The 20024-nt window shown below is 35.3% G+C and overlaps 1 protein-coding gene across 6 annotated transcripts in view; it reads right to left on the bottom strand.

The window, feature by feature from the left end:
• ORC4 (origin recognition complex subunit 4) overlaps positions 1-20024 on the bottom strand; it is a 41565-nt gene that overhangs the window by 12978 nt on the left and 8563 nt on the right. For 4 of the 6 annotated variants that reach the window (XM_084800010.1, XM_084800007.1, XM_084800008.1 and 1 more), the window contains exons 2-8: positions 15693-15766; positions 12612-12688; positions 11935-12025; positions 8660-8735; positions 8268-8353; positions 5430-5478; positions 2347-2498 (exon numbers count right to left, since the gene is read on the bottom strand). In XM_084800010.1, the coding sequence (XP_084656136.1) occupies positions 2347-2498; positions 5430-5478; positions 8268-8353; positions 8660-8735; positions 11935-12025; positions 12612-12688; positions 15693-15749 (588 nt within the window). In that variant the 5' untranslated portion in view covers positions 15750-15766. Of the gene's footprint in view, positions 1-2346; positions 2499-5429; positions 5479-8267; positions 8354-8659; positions 8736-11934; positions 12026-12611; positions 12689-15692; positions 15767-18153; positions 18493-20024 lie in introns of all 6 variants that reach the window. The other 2 variants (XR_014782776.1, XM_084800006.1) reach the window with 1 other exon arrangement.

Genomic DNA, 20024 nt, shown 5'->3' on the forward strand with positions numbered 1-20024 from the left:
TGAGAATGGAAAAAAGATGCCATTTTGGTGGTAGACAGGACAGAAGCTGAGAAGCTAAAGGAAGAGGAAGCAACAGCCAATACTACAGAATAATATCTAAAAGAAGGGTTTCCTGCTGACAAAGCACCTGCTCACACCTAGTCTTTGGTTTTCCCCCTATGATATACATGAGCACGATTCCACAGAGTAGAACTATAGAATTGGAGAAATATGGATAAAGAAGAAGCACAACTACTCTGAAGAACTGCTAAGGTCCTCATGAATCTGTGTACGTGGAGTATGTGTGAGGCCTGAGGTTAAAGTGGGTGTCATCCTCAACTGCTCTCCACTTTAGTGTGTAAAACCAGTTCCTCAGGGACAGTGATCTGGCTCAGGAGGTAAAGGCACTTACCACTAATCCTGAGGACTGAGTTTGATCCTCAGTATTCACTTAGTAAGAGGAGAAAACTGACTCCTGCAAGCTATCTTCTCACCTCCACATGCATGCCCACACTATCAAACTATACAATACACACAAAGAAAGACGAAACAGCCAGACTTTCTCACTGAACCCGAGGCTTGCCTATTTAGCTAGACTGGCACAGGGATTCTTCTGTCTCTACTGCCTCAGTGCTAGGTTTACAGTGGCCACCACTACATCTGGCTTTTTACATGGGCGCTGGTAATTGAACTCAAGTCTTCATGCTTATAAAATCATTCCTACTTTCACCCAGAGGATTTTCTCTTTATGTGTATGTGGCATGCATTGCATATATACGAGTGCGTATGTACATGTGGAGGCCTGAGTTTGACATCAAGAGTATTCATCATGGCTTTCTGTCCTTCCTGCTCATTGAGGCAGAGTTTGTCAACTTAACCGAGAAATCTATCAATTAGACTAGACTGGTCAGGTAGCTTGGTCCAGAGATACATTCTAGGCCTTAAAGTTCTGGAACTGCGCGTGGGTTGCCACACCTACTCCCGTCAGGCATGTAAGTAGGTTTTGGGATTTGAACTTTGTTCCTCAAACTTGACCAACAGGTGCTATAGCCACTAAGCCCTCTGCCCAGGCCCATTTCCCTACCCCTTTCTTTAAAGCAAGAAGATTTTTTTTTTTAACCTGGTGATAGCTTCTGGTTTGGGGAAAAATAAATACAGAGTTTCAGTGATAAATAAATACAAACTATTTTTGTAGAAATTGCAGAGTAAAGAAGTAGAAAAACAGAAAGTTTTCATAGAAACCAGAAAGAGGATTGTTGAAAAATGAATTGGGGAAAAAAAGTTTCATTTAAAAAAAAAAAAGAAGAGATGGGTGATGGGGAGTATGAAGAAATCTGCAGAGCAGGCTTACAGTCAGTTAGAGTAAAGGTGATCCTCACATGGCTGTTCAAGAGTGCACCGTAGACAGACATGGTTCTGGTAGTATAACCCTGTAATCTGTGCTACTCATGAGAATAACAAGTTTCACAGTAAGTTCAAGAACAGTCTAAGTACCTCATGAGTTAGTCTCTACCAAAACAGTGGCTGTAACTCAGCGGTAAGAGTGTTTGCCTACTACCTGTAGGATCCTGGGGTCAATTCTCAGAATTGGACAAAATCAAAGCAAAACAAAAAAAGTTAAGCACACAAAGACTCATATAGCTGTATAAAATATTCAGGACTTAGAATCAAGGTAAAACCATTTTAAAATCCATGTCAAAGAAAGAATCTATTCTACTATTGTAAAAAAAAGAAAGAAGCCGGGCAGTGGTGGTGCATAGCTTTAATCCCAGCACTCAGGGAGGCAGAGGCAGGCAGATCTCTGTGAGTTTGAGGGTAGGTTGGTCTACAGAGTCTACGACAGGCAAGGCTATATGAAGAAACCTTGCCTCAAAAAAAAAAAAAAAAAAAAACTAAAACCAAAACCGAACATAAGAGATAAGAGAAAGAAAAAAATTTTAATTTCCTGGAGAAAATTATTCGAAATTCTGAAAAAGTAAAAAAAAAAAAAATCGGAACTTATATAAAATATTACTTTTTCTTTTCTTTTCTTGCCACAGTAGAAATCAGATTTATTAGTATTTGTGAATTTTATTCTATGATTTAACTAGGTAAACTATAGCATAGCTTGCACTGTAAGCAGCAATTCTTTTCATGTTTACCTCAAAGGAAAAGCAGGATCAGTGTATAAAGAACTGAAGACGATTTTCAAAATAATTAAGTCAAATAGCTTAGGCCAGTAATTAAGCCTAAATTTTCTAAATCCATACACTATTATAATCTCTCTCTCTCTCTCTCTCTCTCTCTCTCTCTCTCTCTCTCTCTCTCACACACACACACACACACACACACACACACACACACACACACACACACGGAAAGACTTACCAATCTACATGTAAGGCCAATAACTGCTACTGGTGTCTGTGCAGACTGAGAAATGTCAAAAAGATTATAAAGGAGTGTTTGGTTTTTCTGATGAGCAAAAAGATCAAACTCATCTAGTATGAAGATCACTGGGCAACTGCTAGTCCGGTCACCTAAGGAAAATTGAGAGTTTCAGATTAACAAGAAATCACATAAACTTTTCTTGTATTTCTGAAATGCTGGACTTCAGTTTAAAATTCAACTCAACACACAATGACACATGCATGCTCACTTCTATAAAAAGTTATCCACAGGACAAAGATAGCTACTATTATTATTCTAAAGTAATTATAGTCTAGTTATAGGAGTCTAGTTTGATGAAAAGTCATTTGCAAGATAGTTTTATAATTCTGTAAGCATAGTTCCTTAATAATTACAAAGATGGTTTTTGAATACCATCAAAACACTTCTGCAATATAAAAGGAGTCACTAATGAATAAAAACTACTATTTCAAAAGAGACATATTTAGCTAGTAGAAAGGAACAATGCACCTTCCCATTTAAAGTTTTTTTCTACAAACATCCATTAGAATATCAAGTGGAATAAAAAACAAAACAAAACAAAAAGACCCATTAAAATTCTTTTAATTACAAGTTTTTACTTTCAGTCAGGAGGAAATGTTCAGTAGGAACTCAATACATTTATTCTCTATTCGAATGGAAACTACTTTAGTAGAAAAATCATTAAAACTGCAGGAGTAAATAATTTACATTTCTGTAAAACCGTTCAGGTAAAGATTAGCAGATTTATTTATCCAGATAATAAAACAAAAATAAAAATAACACAAACAAAAACCCACTAAAACCAAACAGAATTAGAAAGTAGCACAGAAACAGTATTTGTAAAGTATGGCTAGTATCTCAATAGGAAAAAAATGGTTTATTCTAAGTAAAAGCACTCCATGTAAAAATACAGCTGTGGCCTTGTTGGCATGTGCAAGTAATCCTAGCAATTTGAAAGGTAGCCACTAGACGATAAAGAGTTTAAGAGTCAGCCTCAGGGTTTTTTTTTTCCTTCCATTTTATGGTTTTTGGTTTCTTCATCAAAAACCAGGTGTCCATAGGTGTGTGGGTTTATTTCTGGGTCGTCCAGATATGCAGAGATAAAGATAAAGCAGGGAATGAGAGAATGTCCAACCAGTTCTTGGTACAACATGAGACCCACCCCATGGAAGAGAGCCAAGCCCTGACACCTCTGCGATGTTTACAGAGAGGAGCCTAACTTAACCTTTCTCTGAGAGGTCCCATGTAGCAGGCGACAGAATCGGATGCTGAGACCACAGGCACACATTAGGCTGAGCATGGAGTTCTGAGGAAGAGCTGTGGGGAAGGATGCAAGGACCTGGAGAGGACAAGAACGCTGCAAGAAGACCAACAGAATCAACCACCCTAAACTGATGGATGCTCACACAGACGGAAGCACCAAACAAAGAACATGCACAGACTGAACTTAGGCCCTCTACAAAAATGTAGCCGACAGGCAATTTGATCTTCATGTGGATCCCCTAGTAAGCTGAGCAAGTGCTGTCTATGACACGGATTCTGTTGCCTGCTTTTGATCACTTTGCCCTAACCAGGCTGCCTTGCCTGGGCTCAGCGGATGAGGATGTCCTAGCATGGGTTGATGGGGCTCCCCTTTTCTTAGGACAAGGGGCATGGAGATGGGGGAATAGGATGAGAGGGAGGGACCGGGAGGAGAAGAGGGAGGGGGCTAAGACTGGGGTGTAAAGTGAATATATAAATTACAAATAAAATATAAAGAAATAAGACCAAACCAACCAACCAACCAACCAGAAAGTGTCAGCTTCAGCTATAAATTATGCATAAGGCCAGCCTGCGATACTGTCTCAAAATCTATCAATCAATCAATCTGACCGAATTATCAGTTAGAAATACATGTATTAAATGGGAATGCTGAATTTTTATAATTTGAAGGAGAGAAACATCTTATAGATAAAATTAATTATGTAAAAATTTAAGACTTCTATTTAGTCAACAAGTACACACAAAATTTAAGGCAATGAAGCACAAGAAGTTCTATAAATAAGTATGGGCCAAATATCACCAAAATAGGATGAAAAAAAATCAATATGTAATAACAATGGTCAGTCATAACATCAGAATAGCCATCACAAACAGGGCCACGCAAATTAAAACCAAACCAAACCAAACCAAACCAAACCAAATCAAGAATATAATTATACAAATGAAACCGACAGTGGTTTCTTTTCTACGAGCTACCCAAAGATAAAGATTAGTAAATGTTTTTAAACTCTGAAAAGAAAAAGTATCTCAAACATGCTTTAATAAAACAGTTAAGCAATATACTTTTCAACATGGTACTTTTTAATCTAAAATTATACCTATTATAACCTATCCAGGAAAATACATGGATAATCTTTTAAACATTCCTTCCTAGTTATGAAAACAAAAGCCTAAAACATTTATATTAACTTTATATAACAGAATTCAACAGGCAAATGATTTTAATCTTGTTTGTCTATGCCATGGTCTCCTCTTTTTCCTCTCTTGAGCTCCCAAGTGCTGGTTCCAGGGAAATAATTTTAGCCTTTTAGATTTTAAGTGATTATTAGTGTGTCTGATGTCTATGTGTACAGGCTGTAGTATATTATGGTGAGTGTGTGGATGTCAGAGCATAACCTTCAGAAGTCAGTTTTTTCCTTACATCTTGGGTTCAAGGAGCAAGCTTAGATTGTCAAGCCTGTGTGGCAAGCACTATTACTTGCTGAGCCATCTCACTGGTGTTGATTTCATTACTGTAAAAAGCTGTGTTTATATCTACATCAATGGTATGTGGCAGAATAAAACAAAAAACAAAGTAAATATTGAAAATCATCATTACAGTGGCCATTAGATTATTAGTTTAATTTTTATGACTTTCCTTTTTCATTTTCTTGAATTTTCTTTCTTCTTTCTTTCTTTAAAAACTTGTAATACGTAAACAATCAGAAGACTAAAGGTCACAGTAAGCATCTTTTGATACTTCTAAATTTCAATTTTTTACAAGAGCCGTAAACATGTACCTTTTTTTAAAGCTTCCAGGAGAAAGGAAAGGTTTTCAGCAAAGCTTCCCTGAGTAACAAAAATAGATAAGAATGAAGTTTAATAAAACTATTCAGAAGGTTGACTATTAAGATATTCACATACACACAAAAAAAACATGATTGTGTTTACTAGGGAATTAACCCTTGAATAAATTCTTAGTTAATATTTGTATTAATTATCCATAACTTAAATAGTAAAGAGAAAGGCAAGCACTAAAAATGGGAGTACTATATCATGTGTAAAATTTCGTATTTTCTGAATAATACAGAAATGTTAGATAGGAGTAGTTTCTGGACGATTGCTAGGTTCTAAATATAGGTGGGAAGTAGAAATGTATTCCATTTCGTATCTTTGAATACAACACATTCCTCCTAGTCTCAAATTAATTTGTACCGCCAAAAAACTTAGTATGAATTAAAATCAGATCCAAAAAGGGCAATTTGCTTGAGATATTAAACTCAGTTTTTCTACCCAAGAATACTTATTTATGAATTTGTGTTTATTACATCAAATTTATCTGTTTATTTGGAATACATTGAAAACATTTTTGGACAAAACTTAAATATTCTAGAACAAATCGACAGACTACTGGATAATTACTTAAGATATTCCAGAATTTGGGTGGAAGGTCTCTTAATACATTTTTAAATTAAAATTATTAGTTTGTATTTCATTCAGATATTTTAAATCTTTTTTGGGGGGTTGTTTGTTTCTTTGTTGTTGAGACAGGGTGTCTCTGTGTAGCCCTGGCAGTCCTGGGCTCACTTTGTAGACCAGGTTGGCCTTAGACTCACAGAGATCTCCTGCATCTGCCTCTCTGAATGGTGGGATTTAAATCTTTTTGTAAAGATTTATTTTTATTTATAGGCAGGTGTGTGCCTATCTGCATGTGGGTATGTGCACATGAGTGCACAGAGGCCAGAAGCACTGGTGCCCTGACTCGGAGTTAGAGACAGTTGTGAACCACCTGACTGTGGGCACTAGAAACCAAACCCTGGTACTCTGAAGGAACAGCAAGTACACCTTGCTACTGAGCCGTCTCTCCACCCTCGCAATCACATACTTTAAGAAAAAAAGTCAACCTTAAATTTTAGGAGCTGTAAAATGAGAAAAGAAACTTAATAGGTTTGGTCTCTGCCTGAAAGAACCTGATATACCATAAAGATTCTTTTTTTTTTTTTTTACATTTATTTATTTTGTTTGTGTGTGTGTATACCAAAATGTAATTTGGATGTCAGAGGGCAACTTGTAGGAGTTAACTCTCTTCTATCTTCTGATAGGTTGTCAAGCCGGGTAGCAAGTGCCTCTACCCACAACGTCATCTTGCCAGCCCAGCATAAATGATTTTTAAGACTATCCGTATAGTGATAACCACATGCTGTTGTGTCAGTACCACTGCCAAGAAGCAGTACATACAAGATGCTGTAACCTAACTCTGGCTCATAGAGATCATCTCTTTGGAAATTAGTGGCCAGTTATTTACTCAAAGATAGGCTGTCTTCTGGTTTTTTAAGTAGACCATTATATCTCATCAGTTTTGGTGACCATGTTATCATAACAATAGAAAGCAAACAAAATGTTATCTAGGTATTATTTATTAGGTCTTCTAATGCACTGTTCAGAAAATGGTAACACAGTGCAAAGCTTGTACAGGTTCAGTATAACACATTTTTTTCCCTTGAATAGCTTCAGTTAGCTATTGGTTGCATACACAGATGCAGAACCTAAACACACAAAGGACTGCCTGTCAGATAACAATAGCAGTGACTAAAACAGGATGGTAAAACAACTGTCTCATTACTATACACACATATAGTACAAATATATCCATGTAGGCACATTAAAAATAACTCCTCAGATCATTTGGAAATTAAAAGCTACCCTGCGTCTAATAGGAACTCTTTTTGCCCGATTGTAGGCTATTAGCTTAGAATTATGTTCCAAATAAAAGGTAAAACATAGTATTTATCCAAGGGACATTTTGACTTTACTCTCCAACAGCTTTCAGAGGAGAAAAGAAGAGCACATGGTTGGCTCAGCTCTTCGCTGACAGCTTAAAGAACGCAATTACTAGCTAGTAAGAAGCGTGCACAGCTATGTTCAGATCACTGCAGCACACAGCAGTCAGTCGCTAAGGTAAGAGGAACTGCATGGCAGAAACAGCAGTGGACAGAAAGTAAACTTGAGATATTTGTATCTCGGCTGCAATGCAGAGTCAGGATAGTAGACCAGAACACAGGTTACTCGGGTTTTCCTTAGAGAATGCAAGTTAGGTAAATAGGGAAACAGTTTAATGAGACATTCTGAACACTTTCAATCAGGGTCTTGGGCTTTCAAGGCATACTGTAAGTGACGGATATGAAATGAGAGATGTTCATACAGCACATTACTATCCAGCAGAGTATTTTAACCAAGAAGTTTAATGCTTCTTCCTTTGTTTAAAATAATCTTGTGAGATACACAGAGTAAGTCTACTTAATACAGAATCTGAAACTGAGAGACATTCATGAGACCAACAGGCTAATCTCATCACTCGGGCGTCATAGTAACAAAGGCGTCAACCACTTATGGCATCTTTAAATTATCATACTATTCATCATGCTTATGCTATTTCACCAGGCTTGATTTAAAGACTTTCACTTAAGCCAATAATCATCAAGGTCTATAAAAAACAATCTCCAAAATAAAACTCTGATGACTAAATGTATGCTCACACATCTTTTAATGACAAAAGACTTGCATCAATTTCTAATACATAATTTCCTAATATGTCTCTATTAACTTTCCAGAAATAAAATATCTGAAATGATACTTACAAAAACTTTATCTCCAACTACATTTTCTAGATTTAATTGTCTTGTGATCTCCTTCAGAGCAATTTTATCATTTATCTGCAGCAGACCTGAAATACAGCCCAATTAAAAGTGTCTAATTAAAATGAAGCAAGTATTTAACATGGATTATTTTCTAAGTAAATATATTTTCTAATGCTTTTAAAATTTAACTAGAAAGAAAACAAACAGCCTGCTAGTTCATATTCCTTCCTCTAAAAAAATGGTAAAGAACCATTCATTGGAGACGGCATTATTTTTTAAGAAGTATGTATTTTTACCTTAGACAGGTTCCTTTATTTAATTTCTTAAGGCCATTAAACTTGCATACAGTTTTAAAATATAATTTCTTAATGGGAAAATAGTGATATACTCACCGTTTAGGTGAACTTGCAACACATTATCACTCACTTGTCCTATTTCCATGAGTTCTTTCAAAGCATGATTTAACAACTAAATAAAAAAACGTGTAAAATGTTTAATATAGTAAAGACAAAACAAAGCCACAAAACAACAAAAAATTGTTACTCAATTTTTTAAAAACATGAATGTTGAGAATCAAAGAAATTACTTTATACCTATGAGTTTAAATATATACAACCTATTATGTCTAAGTCTTAAGATTACAGAGCCTGATACTTTAACACCTAAAAAATTTACCTAAACTTGTAAAAGGCTTTGAAAACAGTCCTAAAGCTTTCTCTATATTACAGATCAAACACTGTCCTTTGTGATCTTTAGTCTCAGTGAATTTTACAATTTAGTAATATTTGCTCTACCACGTATCACTGAGAGCAGCTAAAAGCTACAGAAAAGCCTAAATCGTTGTAAACAGTTCATCCTCCAATGTTAATCCTATAGAACACAGTTAAATAGTTTGTGTATTGTAAAATAAGAAATAGCAATTAGTTAAAAAGAAAGAGAAAATATTTGCTCATGGATAAGTAAGTAGGAGGGAAAAAACCCCATACTGATGAAAGTTAGCTGGACGTGGCGGCAGTAAGCCTGCAATCCCGCAGAGGCAGAAGAGTAAGAAACAGAAGACCAGAATGATGTGCAACCTAAGCCGTATGAGATTCTGCTTCATGAACAAACACACAAATCCAAACAAATAAGTCTATAGACACACACACGCAGGAAAGCTAGTAAAAGATTACTAATAATAATTACTATGAAAATATACTTAAATTCAGAAGATTAAGGAAAATTAAAATCTTTCAAATGAGGAATAAGGACTATCCTTTGTATTTCAAACATAAATGGTCCAGGAAAACAGATCTAAGTGAACAGAATAGATAAGCTAAGAAAAATTGAAAAGACTACTTAACAAAGGCAGACATAACTGGTAAATGATTTTAGAAATAAAACATTTTATTTGAAATAAGTTAAAGCTATTTGCCACAACTTTGTGCAAAAGGAAGAACAAATTATCTGCATTTCAATTTGCTAGCTTTCACAAAAGGTTAGTAAATATAGAAACTATTTTTGGTATAGCTGCATATATTTTAAGGACATGGAATTCTACTTGTGATCACAAGTCCTCTAGATCTTGAGCCTCCTGAAAACCAATCTCTCTGAGTACACCTGTGCGACTCCTGGAGTACCCAGTTGAGTTATCAGGGACAAGATGGTACTTTCCTATCTATGGATCAGGCCAGACTCTGCTACAGGAGAACATCTGTATATCATAGAAGCCTGCTCCCTTCAAAGACTACCTTCAACATCTATTTAAAAATCACTGCATTGCCTGCTGCCTCCTATCTCTTACATTTCACTGACATTTATATATCGTTCTGCTGCCACTTGTTATTTCAATTTATGAATCACAGTATTATAAAAAACACTTCAAATCCTTTAAGGAACAGGCATTAGAAGTGCATCAAGAGAGTATAAACACTCTTCTATGTAACTTATCTATATAGACTTATTTCCTTGGATTTGTTCACTACTGTTGTTAGATGGTGTATGAGTCACAGTAAGTTACAAGGAAGGACAAACAATGTCCTACTAAGCCGGAGAAATCTAAAGTTTCTGACTGTGTGACTTAGCTATTTACATAATGTAAAAATCTTATCCTGGGAATTTCCTCACAGAACATATTTTAAACAAAAATCCATGCAATGAGCACGAATACAACCCTAGGTAAGTTATGTGACACAACTGAAATCACAAATGAACTTTACACAGTCCTCATTTAAAAAAGGGAACCCCCCCCCCCAAAAAAAACCAAAAAACAGGGCTTGAAGATAACTCAGAGGCTAAGAGCACTGTGTGTTCTTCTAGAGGTTCGGAGTTCAATCCTCAGCAACATGGTGGCTCACAACCATCTATATTGAAATCTGGTACCCTCGTCAGGCATGCAGGTGTACATGCAGATAGAGCACTCAGGCATAAAATAAATCAATAAATCTTTAAAAACAAACAAAATGCCACTAAGTAAAATGAAAAAGAAAACTATCTCAAAAACAACCAACCAACCAACCAAACAACAAGAAGGAAATAGTAGCTATACTGAGCCCAAGGACCAAAGCAGGTTAGTGTCAAAAGTCTTATAAGAAATGTGAAAATTTTTAAAAAAAGTTATTAATTAACAATTTATGTGCTTTAAACAATGAAAATGGTAGTTAAAAAACTATTTTCCTCAGCTTACATAATATAGAACCAACATGTACAATTTTAAAAAATAAAAATGCAATTTTAATTTACTATCTTAACTATTTTAAAAGTATATAAATAAGAAAGTAAAATCCACAGAACAAAATTATTAATTTGGCATTACAGAATACTAGAAAAATACAATGCATATAACTCAGCACCTTAAAATTAGATAGTAAGATATTCAAATGTTGATGAATATAATTGTTTCCTATATTGTTAAAAAAAACAATGTGGGAGAAAAGAATTTTTTCTGAGATTAACTAACAAAATATGATAAAGAAGAAAACTATGACATATATAGAAGGCATGAGTAGATGTGATGGATTTCCTTCAAGGTTAATAATAAACTGTGAAGGGAACATTGTATGATAATGACCTGTGAGGTGCTGTGCTGGGATCCTCAGCACCCATGTGTTTATACTCTTACTGCCAGATGGGAGGACAGTAAAATCTCTGAAATATTATAGGTGAATATAGTGATCAGAGAACATGAAAGTGGACCCCTAGGCTCAAATTAGGTAAAAGACGAGGACCAAGCATCAACACCAAAGTTATCCTCTGACTCTCTACACATGACATGGGTATATACATGCACACATGCGCAACACACGTGTACACACACACACACACACACACACACACACACACACACACACACACAGAGGAAGTGTCCAATATATGGGCAGTACATGATCAGTATTGCTTGTTCCTTGTCAACTGGTAGTCTCTAGTATAATACAAAGGACAAAAGACAATGACAGAACCAATATTTAGAAAAAACTGTCACTATAAGGAAAGATGAGGTTTAAAAAAACATGATCACCTCCAATATCACATTCTAACTTTGCAGGGTACTTATCTTTTGCAATTTAAAAGGAATAAAAAACAAAGAACACTGCAATTAATTAAATGGAAAATATTGTTAGTATCATCTGATGTAAGAAACTTCAAATGTCTTTTAAAGCAATGATAACTGCGAAAATGAATCTTTTACCATGGTCTTTCCTGATCCTCGAGGTCCAACAATAAGTATAGAGTTACTTTCTCCATAGATAGCAGTTCTTTTGAGAAGTTCAATTAAATGCCTAAAATGATATGAAAAGGTGAAAAATTTAAAAATAAAGGTGAAATAATTTATTGGGTCATACCTTTAAAAAGCTAAATTTGAAAGCAAGTATTAATTCTCTCCTTTGGGTTCCCTAGCCTATAAAGGACTTAAATTTTCCTCTATTGAAGAATACAAAGAAAGGGACATTTGACTCTCCAGTTGAGAATCTCTAAGAGACCTGAAAAGGAAACCCAGCAAGGTTGTAATTTATTGAGTTTTACAGTAGTAGAGGGTAAGGGAAAAATTATGCTAACTTTGATGTCCTTTGGGCTTAGAGATAATTATTTTTGCTAGCACTTTGGTTATTATCATCACCTGAGCTGGCTGCCAGGTGTTAAGGACAAGAATGTCAGAATTCTCTCAATGATAGGAGATAACAGACACAAAAGAGGTATTAAGGGACCATTGCATTATATAAGTACTTGTATGTGATCCTATTTCATAATATTCACTTTCTATGTATAAAACACCAAAACTTAAGATTAAATTTGTGTATGACTAGTCTTTAAAGAACTTGGAGAGCAAAGGTAAGTTTATAATCCAGAGGCTGACATGAGACTTACTTATATTGTACTTGTACTCCAAATAGGTTGCTTTGTGGACTCTGATGACAGAACCTTTCACGTAAAATTCTTTGTACCTGATAAACATAAGATGAACAAATGAAATAAAAATATTACACATGTAATAAAAATGAATGTGAAAGCTTATTTTTAGTAGTCAGGAATTCAAATACTTACTGCTTAGCAGCATTTTTGTGAGTTATAGCACTAGATTCTTTATTTGTCTTGTCTCAAATAAATATGAAGATTTGGCTGTGAATGTGTCAGTGAATGGGGAGTAGAACTACTTAAATGTTTCACCAACTTAAAGGCTATTTCAATGAATGTGAGTGAGTAAGTTTCCACTCTGTGTAGAATGCTGTGCAAAGAACTAAGACTAGAAGAAACCTAACAATAAAATCTTACCCAATAATGCCATTGCACCCACACAGTCAGTGGTCTCTAGAGACTAAGTCATCTAAAGAAATGGCTTAGCTTAGTCACTATCAATCTGGAGCTGCCTCAAAAGTCAGGATTCTACAGAATACTAAGCTTAAAGATTCATGTAGTTTTAAGGACCCATTAGAGTCTGAGCATAGAAATACCACAAAGATATGATTCATACTTTTAGGGTTAGAAATACAAATTCAAAGAGCAAACTACAAAATAGTACTAGTTCAACCTACAAGCCAGTAGTTAATTATGTGAAAGAAATGACATTTAACTAGTCCAAAAAGTAAGGAATCAGACCCAGGGATGGAGTTCCAATGGTAAATCTACTGCTTACTATATATGTTCAGGCCCTGATTTCTATCATCATAACTGAAAAAATAATAATTAAGTACATAAATGGGGGAAAGAAAGGTAAGGCATCACTGGAGGAAACTAAAAAAAGAATTTGTTAAACGTTTTCAAATTTGTCTTAGAGTTAAGTTGGGAAAATTCATGTCAAAATCATCAGAGTTTTAAAAAGAAAGCCATTGTAAAGTTATTCCTTCAGAGACAATACTCAGTAAATCAGGAAGCTGTCTAAGATTTGAACAAATGTGGTGGTATAAACACTTTAGGATTGGAGCTGGAGAGATGGCTCAGAGGTTAAGAGCACTGACTGCACTTCCAGAGGTCCTGAGTTTAATCCCCAGCAACCACATGGTAGCTCACAAACATCTATAATGTGATCTGTTGGCCTTTTCTTACCTGTAGGTGTACATGCAGACAGAGCACTGTATATATAACAAATAAATACATCTTAAAAAAAGGAAAAAAAAAAGGCTACAGGATTATTTGCTTATCCCAAATTAACAGCTGTCAAATTCTTAAAGACATAATGTGAGTTTTTAAAAAATATGTATGAAAGGATAAAGTAATGATTCACATGGCTATTACTTTAGATGAAGTACAAACAATAATGGGATTGGTGCCAAAGGAGTCATTTACATGAACATTAAAGATCATGTCTTTTTCCATTCTTAACATCTAAATAATGGAGACTTAACACTTTTGTGTCATGCCTAGGTGTTTTGAAAATTAAAAGTTATCTGTAATACAATATAGGAATTATACAGGTAATAGGTGATACTCTAATTAATCACTAAAATGGGCTATTAGATATGTAAAGAATCAATGAATTCTAACTAATCATCTACGTAGCTAATATAATATTAACTGGAAGAACTATTGACTTCACATATAAAAATGATCTACATATCTATTCAGCAGTAATTTTTCTTATAAAAAAACAAAAGTGAGCTCAAGGTTGACCAGATGGTTCAGTTGGTAAATTGTTTGCTGTGAAAGCATGAAAAGCTGCGTTCAGATTCTGAAAATGCAAATAAAATGCCAGCCACAGAAAGCTCATGCCTGTAACTCCAGACCTGGAAAGTAGAGACAGGAGACTATGGAGTTTGCTGTCCAGTCAGTCTACCCAACTGGCAAGAGATCCCATTTAAGAATATCATGGAGAAAGACAGAGGAAGATATTTAGCATCCACCACAGGCCAGCACATACATACTTAACACAGACACACACACACACAGACACACACACACACTTAAGAGAAAAAGGTCTTTTTAAGTCTGTCAATAAAATTTAGCACTGACTGAAAAAGTAAACATGGTTGAAGTCAACCCAGATCCTTGCTAGCGTAAAATTATTATGGCAATTCTCTATTAGATTAATTATAGACTTCTTACGGAAAACACGCATTTCCACACATTTAGTATTTAAAATACAGCTTTTAAGGTATTATCAAACATTTAATATAGAAATACTCAATAAATAAAGACGATAAAAAGACTTGCTTAAATTGGTAAAGAGTATCAGCAAAATTTGGTGAAAGACTGTTGTTCTCCATCTGTCATCAGAAGCTTGTGGCACAAAATAGTACTTGTCTGTCATGTTCAAAGCTCTGGTGATAGCCCTAGCACTGTCCTTTCCACTGCCATAGTGCCCCTTAAAAAAAAAAAAAAAAAAAAAAAAAGGCAAGCACATTCAACTGAAAAGAAGAAACTAAAACTTCCCCTATTTAAAGATGACACAATGTTGTACATAAAACACTAAGTACAAAACAATAATAACTAATGAGTTCAGTAAGACTACAATGTATTAGTAGTAACTATATTTCTATAAACTATAATCTAAACAAAGATGAAATTATAAAAATAGTTTCACATATAACAACATCTAAAAGAAAATCCTTTAAAATATACTTAATGGAAGAAGTACAAACCTTGTATGTGATATTTAGCTAAATTTAAACCAGCCTATTTTAGAAAGGCATAGTAAAAGTTAGGATTCAACTACTGAAACACAAAAGGGTGAAGTTACAAGGTATCTTCAGAGATCAATATAAAACAGGTTTATAAAATAGACGTCTTCAAGAACTTCAACAATAAAAATACAATATATGATTTCACATGTAGTTTTTACAACTTAGAGAGCTTTGTTTCTACCTACTGTTCTTAGGAAAGTGTAAAGATAGCTCTCCTAAGAACGTAAAGAAGCTTTAATTGTGCTAAGAAAAAAAAAATCAGGTTAAAAAGATGATTATTTTTCTGATCATGTTTGGCAAGATTTTGAGATTAAGGAACATACATACTAACCTGTGAAAAACATTCAGCATGCATTCTGCTATTACTCTTGGTTTTACGATTGTTCATTTCGACTAACTCTAATCCTAAAAAAGAAAAGAAAAAAGATGAATAAACACTATCTGCTTTAAAAGATAGTTTAAAAATTACATTTACAAAGTCAAATACAAGGTCTTTAATATAAAAATGTTTAAAAGTTTTCAAATGAAAAACCTACAGCTGTTTCTATTCACTCATGTACAGGCTTATTTGCACTCTGAAATTGATATGGTTCTTCCTCCTAAATGTACAATTCAAATACTTTCCTCTCATACAGAACGGTTCTCCTACCTACCTTTCTTTACAGAACATCTTCAATTTCTTGTTCTACTCAAGTATATTATACAATCTACACACTGAGGTTTAACCCAAGAAAACACTGTACATGGCTAAATGAAATGACAAAGACAACTCAGGATTTGAAAACTAAATTCAGTATAGAGAAATAGATATCGAGTAGAACACAAGTTTAAATTAAGATGGAACTAAAATACTTAATAGCCCAAGTAAAAAACCTAAGAGAAAGTCTTTCTAGTGGAATAGAAAATGAAAAACAGGGAATACGAGAACTTGAAGTAGAAACTTGTACTAACCATGCAAGCAAAGAAAATGAGGCTGGGGAGGGGTGACACCAAGAACTGTGGAACACCATGGAAAGACCAAATCTTTGTTTTTTTAATTTCTTTTTGACATACACATTTATATTATTACACAAATAAAATAAACTACATCATTCCTGGCAACACCTAGCCTACCTCAAAGAAGATAACGAGCATCAAAGAGCCTCCTTATGTAGAGAGCTTTAAATATAGCAAACCAGCCACTGGGCAAAATGCCCCTGTTTCTGCCATAGACAGAGCTCTGCCTTGAAAAAGGCAAGTTGGACGCAGGCAGGGTCAATAGCTAAACTCTGCCAAGACAGGGTAAGCAAGTCCTCAATAGTTCCTGCCTCACAAATATGTCTGCCAGATATACTGGGTCAGAAGGCTGAAGATGATGCTCCAACATTACAGAGCCTTGGGTGACTGTTCAGGCAGCAAACTGTCTCTGTCATTTTTTCATCTTACAAAGACCAAATCTTAAAAGGCAGACGTAGATGAAGGATAAGAAACCAAAGCCAGTGGACTAGATTAGATTTTAAAATAAATAAAAGAGAAAATAAATTATAGAAGAAATTATAGAAGAAAATGTCCTCAAATTAAGATACACAAATAAAAGCAAACAATACCAAGTACGACTAGACAAGAGGTTTCTATGACATATTATAGTTAAAGCATTAAATAAACAGAACAAAGAGGTCGCTGAAAGCAGTAAGAAAAACAAACAAAAACAACCATAAGTTAACTGTAGCTTGATTTTGCTACTTTATGGGTTCTTTTCCTCACTCTACATTTCACCCCCACTCCCCCCATTTTACCCTCTATTACTACGTAAGAGAGAAAGGATTGAGGGGAGATACAGAGAGTGACCCCTGAATCTAATTTCTTTCTTCTTTGAGCATAACTACTAACAAACTGCATCTAACACCCCTGATCAACCATCAATCCTGCATTTATACACCCTCTGAAAAGTTCCCAGAACTCCCAACACCATAAGATTAAAAAAAAAAAAAAAAAAAGAATATCTGCTGGTAAAACCACACTTCTGCCAGAGCATGAGACAAATCATAGTCAGCTGCTGAGCACAGTCTGAAGCAGCCCCATATCCCCATATCTGAGATTAAAATGAAAATATATTCATATTATTTGTATTTTTAAAAATAAAACAAAACAAAAAAAAGCCAAAATTCCAGAATTCTCATTACAGTTAACTATGAAGAGAACGTATCACAGTAATAGCTGATTCATCAATGGAGTCCTTTAAAGCCAGAAAAGTCTTGGGTAAGTTTTGTAAAAGACTACAGATGCAAACCTAAATACTGTACCTAGCAAAACTACCTGAAATAGGTGAAGTAGAAAGAAAAAAATTCAGTGAATGAACAAGCTAAAATAATTCGTACCCTAAGTCCAATTAGAAAACTGTAGGTTATTGCCAAGATACTGGACACTTGGGGATAGTGTATTATTAGTCTTAGCACCTGTGCGTCTATTATCAGTCCTGGCTCAGAAAGTCTTTCCTTGTGCCAATGAACTCAAGCCTATTTTCACTTTCTTTTACAACAGGATCTGGGTTGTCTCGTCTTATGCTGGTGTCCTTGATCCATTTGCAATTGTTTTGTGCATTTAGATATATATGGATCTATTTGTATTATTCTATATCCAGCCTTCAAGTTTAACCAGCACTGTTTTAAGATGTTGTCTTTTCTCCAGTGTTGTATTATTTGCTTCTATGTCAAAAATAAGTAGCCAGTAGTTGTGCATACTTTTTGTGTGGGTCTTAAACTCAAATCCATTGATCAATGTGTTTTCATGCCAATGTCATACATAGGTATTACCTGAAATGTGAGACAGTAATATCTCCAGCATTTTTCTTTTTCTTAATTCAAAATTGTTTTGGCTATTCTCTTTATGTCATTGTGTCTGTGTTTCCATAGGAGGCTGAAGACTGTCTATTCAATTTTTGTGAAGAACTGTGTTGGAATTTTGATGAGGTTTGTCTTGACTATGTAGACTGGTTTTGGTAGAATGGCAACTTTCACAGTCATAGTCCTCCTGATTCATAATCTTCTTCAATGTCTTTCTTCAGTGTCTTAAAGTTTTTATTACACAAGTCTTTGACTTGCTTGGCTAGTTTCTTATCTGTGTTGATAGTACTCCCAAGAGCCAAAGACCACCTAAAAAATACCAAGAGTAGACATGAGAATTCCTCTTTTTAATCGTTGGCTAGGACTGTCTAGGAGATTCCCAAAACAGCCTACTGTTATTGTCTTGGCAACACTGGGAGGTGGGAGGTAAGCCCCTTTTGATGAAGAAACCACACTTTTACGAACAGGACCCAGAGACCTCCTAGCTTGAACTGACTTGACTACCCTCTCCCTGGGGACTAGCATCCATGGTACTAGAAAGTGCCACACAAGCTTCCAAAAGAGGGAGCAATCAACAGTCCTACCCAGCTACGACACCGATGAACCCTCCAAGTGAGGTAGTGGCATACATATTTGGTGGTAACCATCAGCTCTCTAACTAGAGTTAAGACTCACTCAACAAAAAGGATACCACGCCTGGTACTAGAAACCTAGGAACTATTCAGAACCTAATGATATGAAAGTTATTAGAGAAGAATCTACAACCACTAACTTACTAAACCAGTAACAATTACCTAAGCACTTGGTTTTATACCCTAAGATAAGTGCAGTCTTCTTACCTCATTAAGAAAACTTCTCTTTGAGACAGATGGAGACAATGCCTACAGAAAGCCACAACCAATCAAAATGCAGAGTGGTGGAGCCTACTTCCAACAGAAACATATATAAAATATTCCAGGCACCCAAGGCTCAGGGAACATTGCATAAGAGAGATGGAAAGACTTTAAGAGCCAAATCACCAGGGAGTTTGCTGTAAGACTGTCTCTCCTAGTATCATCAAGTTATAACCATGATGTCTAACCAACATGACTGCCCAAATGTAAACTAAATAAGGATGACACCAATGGGCATACCAAAATAGATTAGGAAAGGCCCACAGGCCTAAACACTACACAAAGAGCCACAGGCAATGACTTAAGTTGGGAGTGAGAGAGATGGATGTAGTGGTTGAATAAGAATGGTCTCTATAAACTCACATAGGTGTGGTCCTATTGGAGAAGATATGGCCTTGTTAAAGGACGTGTGTCACTAGAGAGTGGGCTTTGAGGTCTCAAAAACCCACGCCAGGCCCAGTCTCTCTGAGACTGTAAGCAAGCCCCCAATTAAGTGCTTCCTTTTTATAAGAGTTGCCTTGGTTATGGTGTTTCATCACAGAAATAGAAACGCTAAGTTAGTAGTCTTGCCCAAGTAGAAACATACTAAAAGGCCATCCAGTGCCAAATGGTCAGCCTTGAAAGCATACATACAAGCAACATTATATGGACTCAACAGGCCACTTTTAGGAATGTACATACAGTAACAATTAGTAAAAAACAAACAAACAAACAAAGGAGGACATGAATTTGAAGGAGAGTGGGGAGGGGTTTATGGGATGGTTTGGAGGCAGGAAAGGGAAGGGAGAAATACTGTAAGAAAATTACAATCTCAATAATCACAAAAAAAGAAAGAAAATGCTGAATAAATTGAAAAACTCTTAGATCCATAATACTGAAGTAACAAGATAAACAATTTCTTCCCACATTGGCGAAGCACTGGCAGATACTGAGGTGCTCAATGTAATA

This window comes from Acomys minous, assembly GCF_964271855.1.
Source record: "Acomys minous genome assembly, chromosome: 10".
NCBI lineage: Eukaryota > Metazoa > Chordata > Mammalia > Rodentia > Muridae > Acomys > Acomys minous.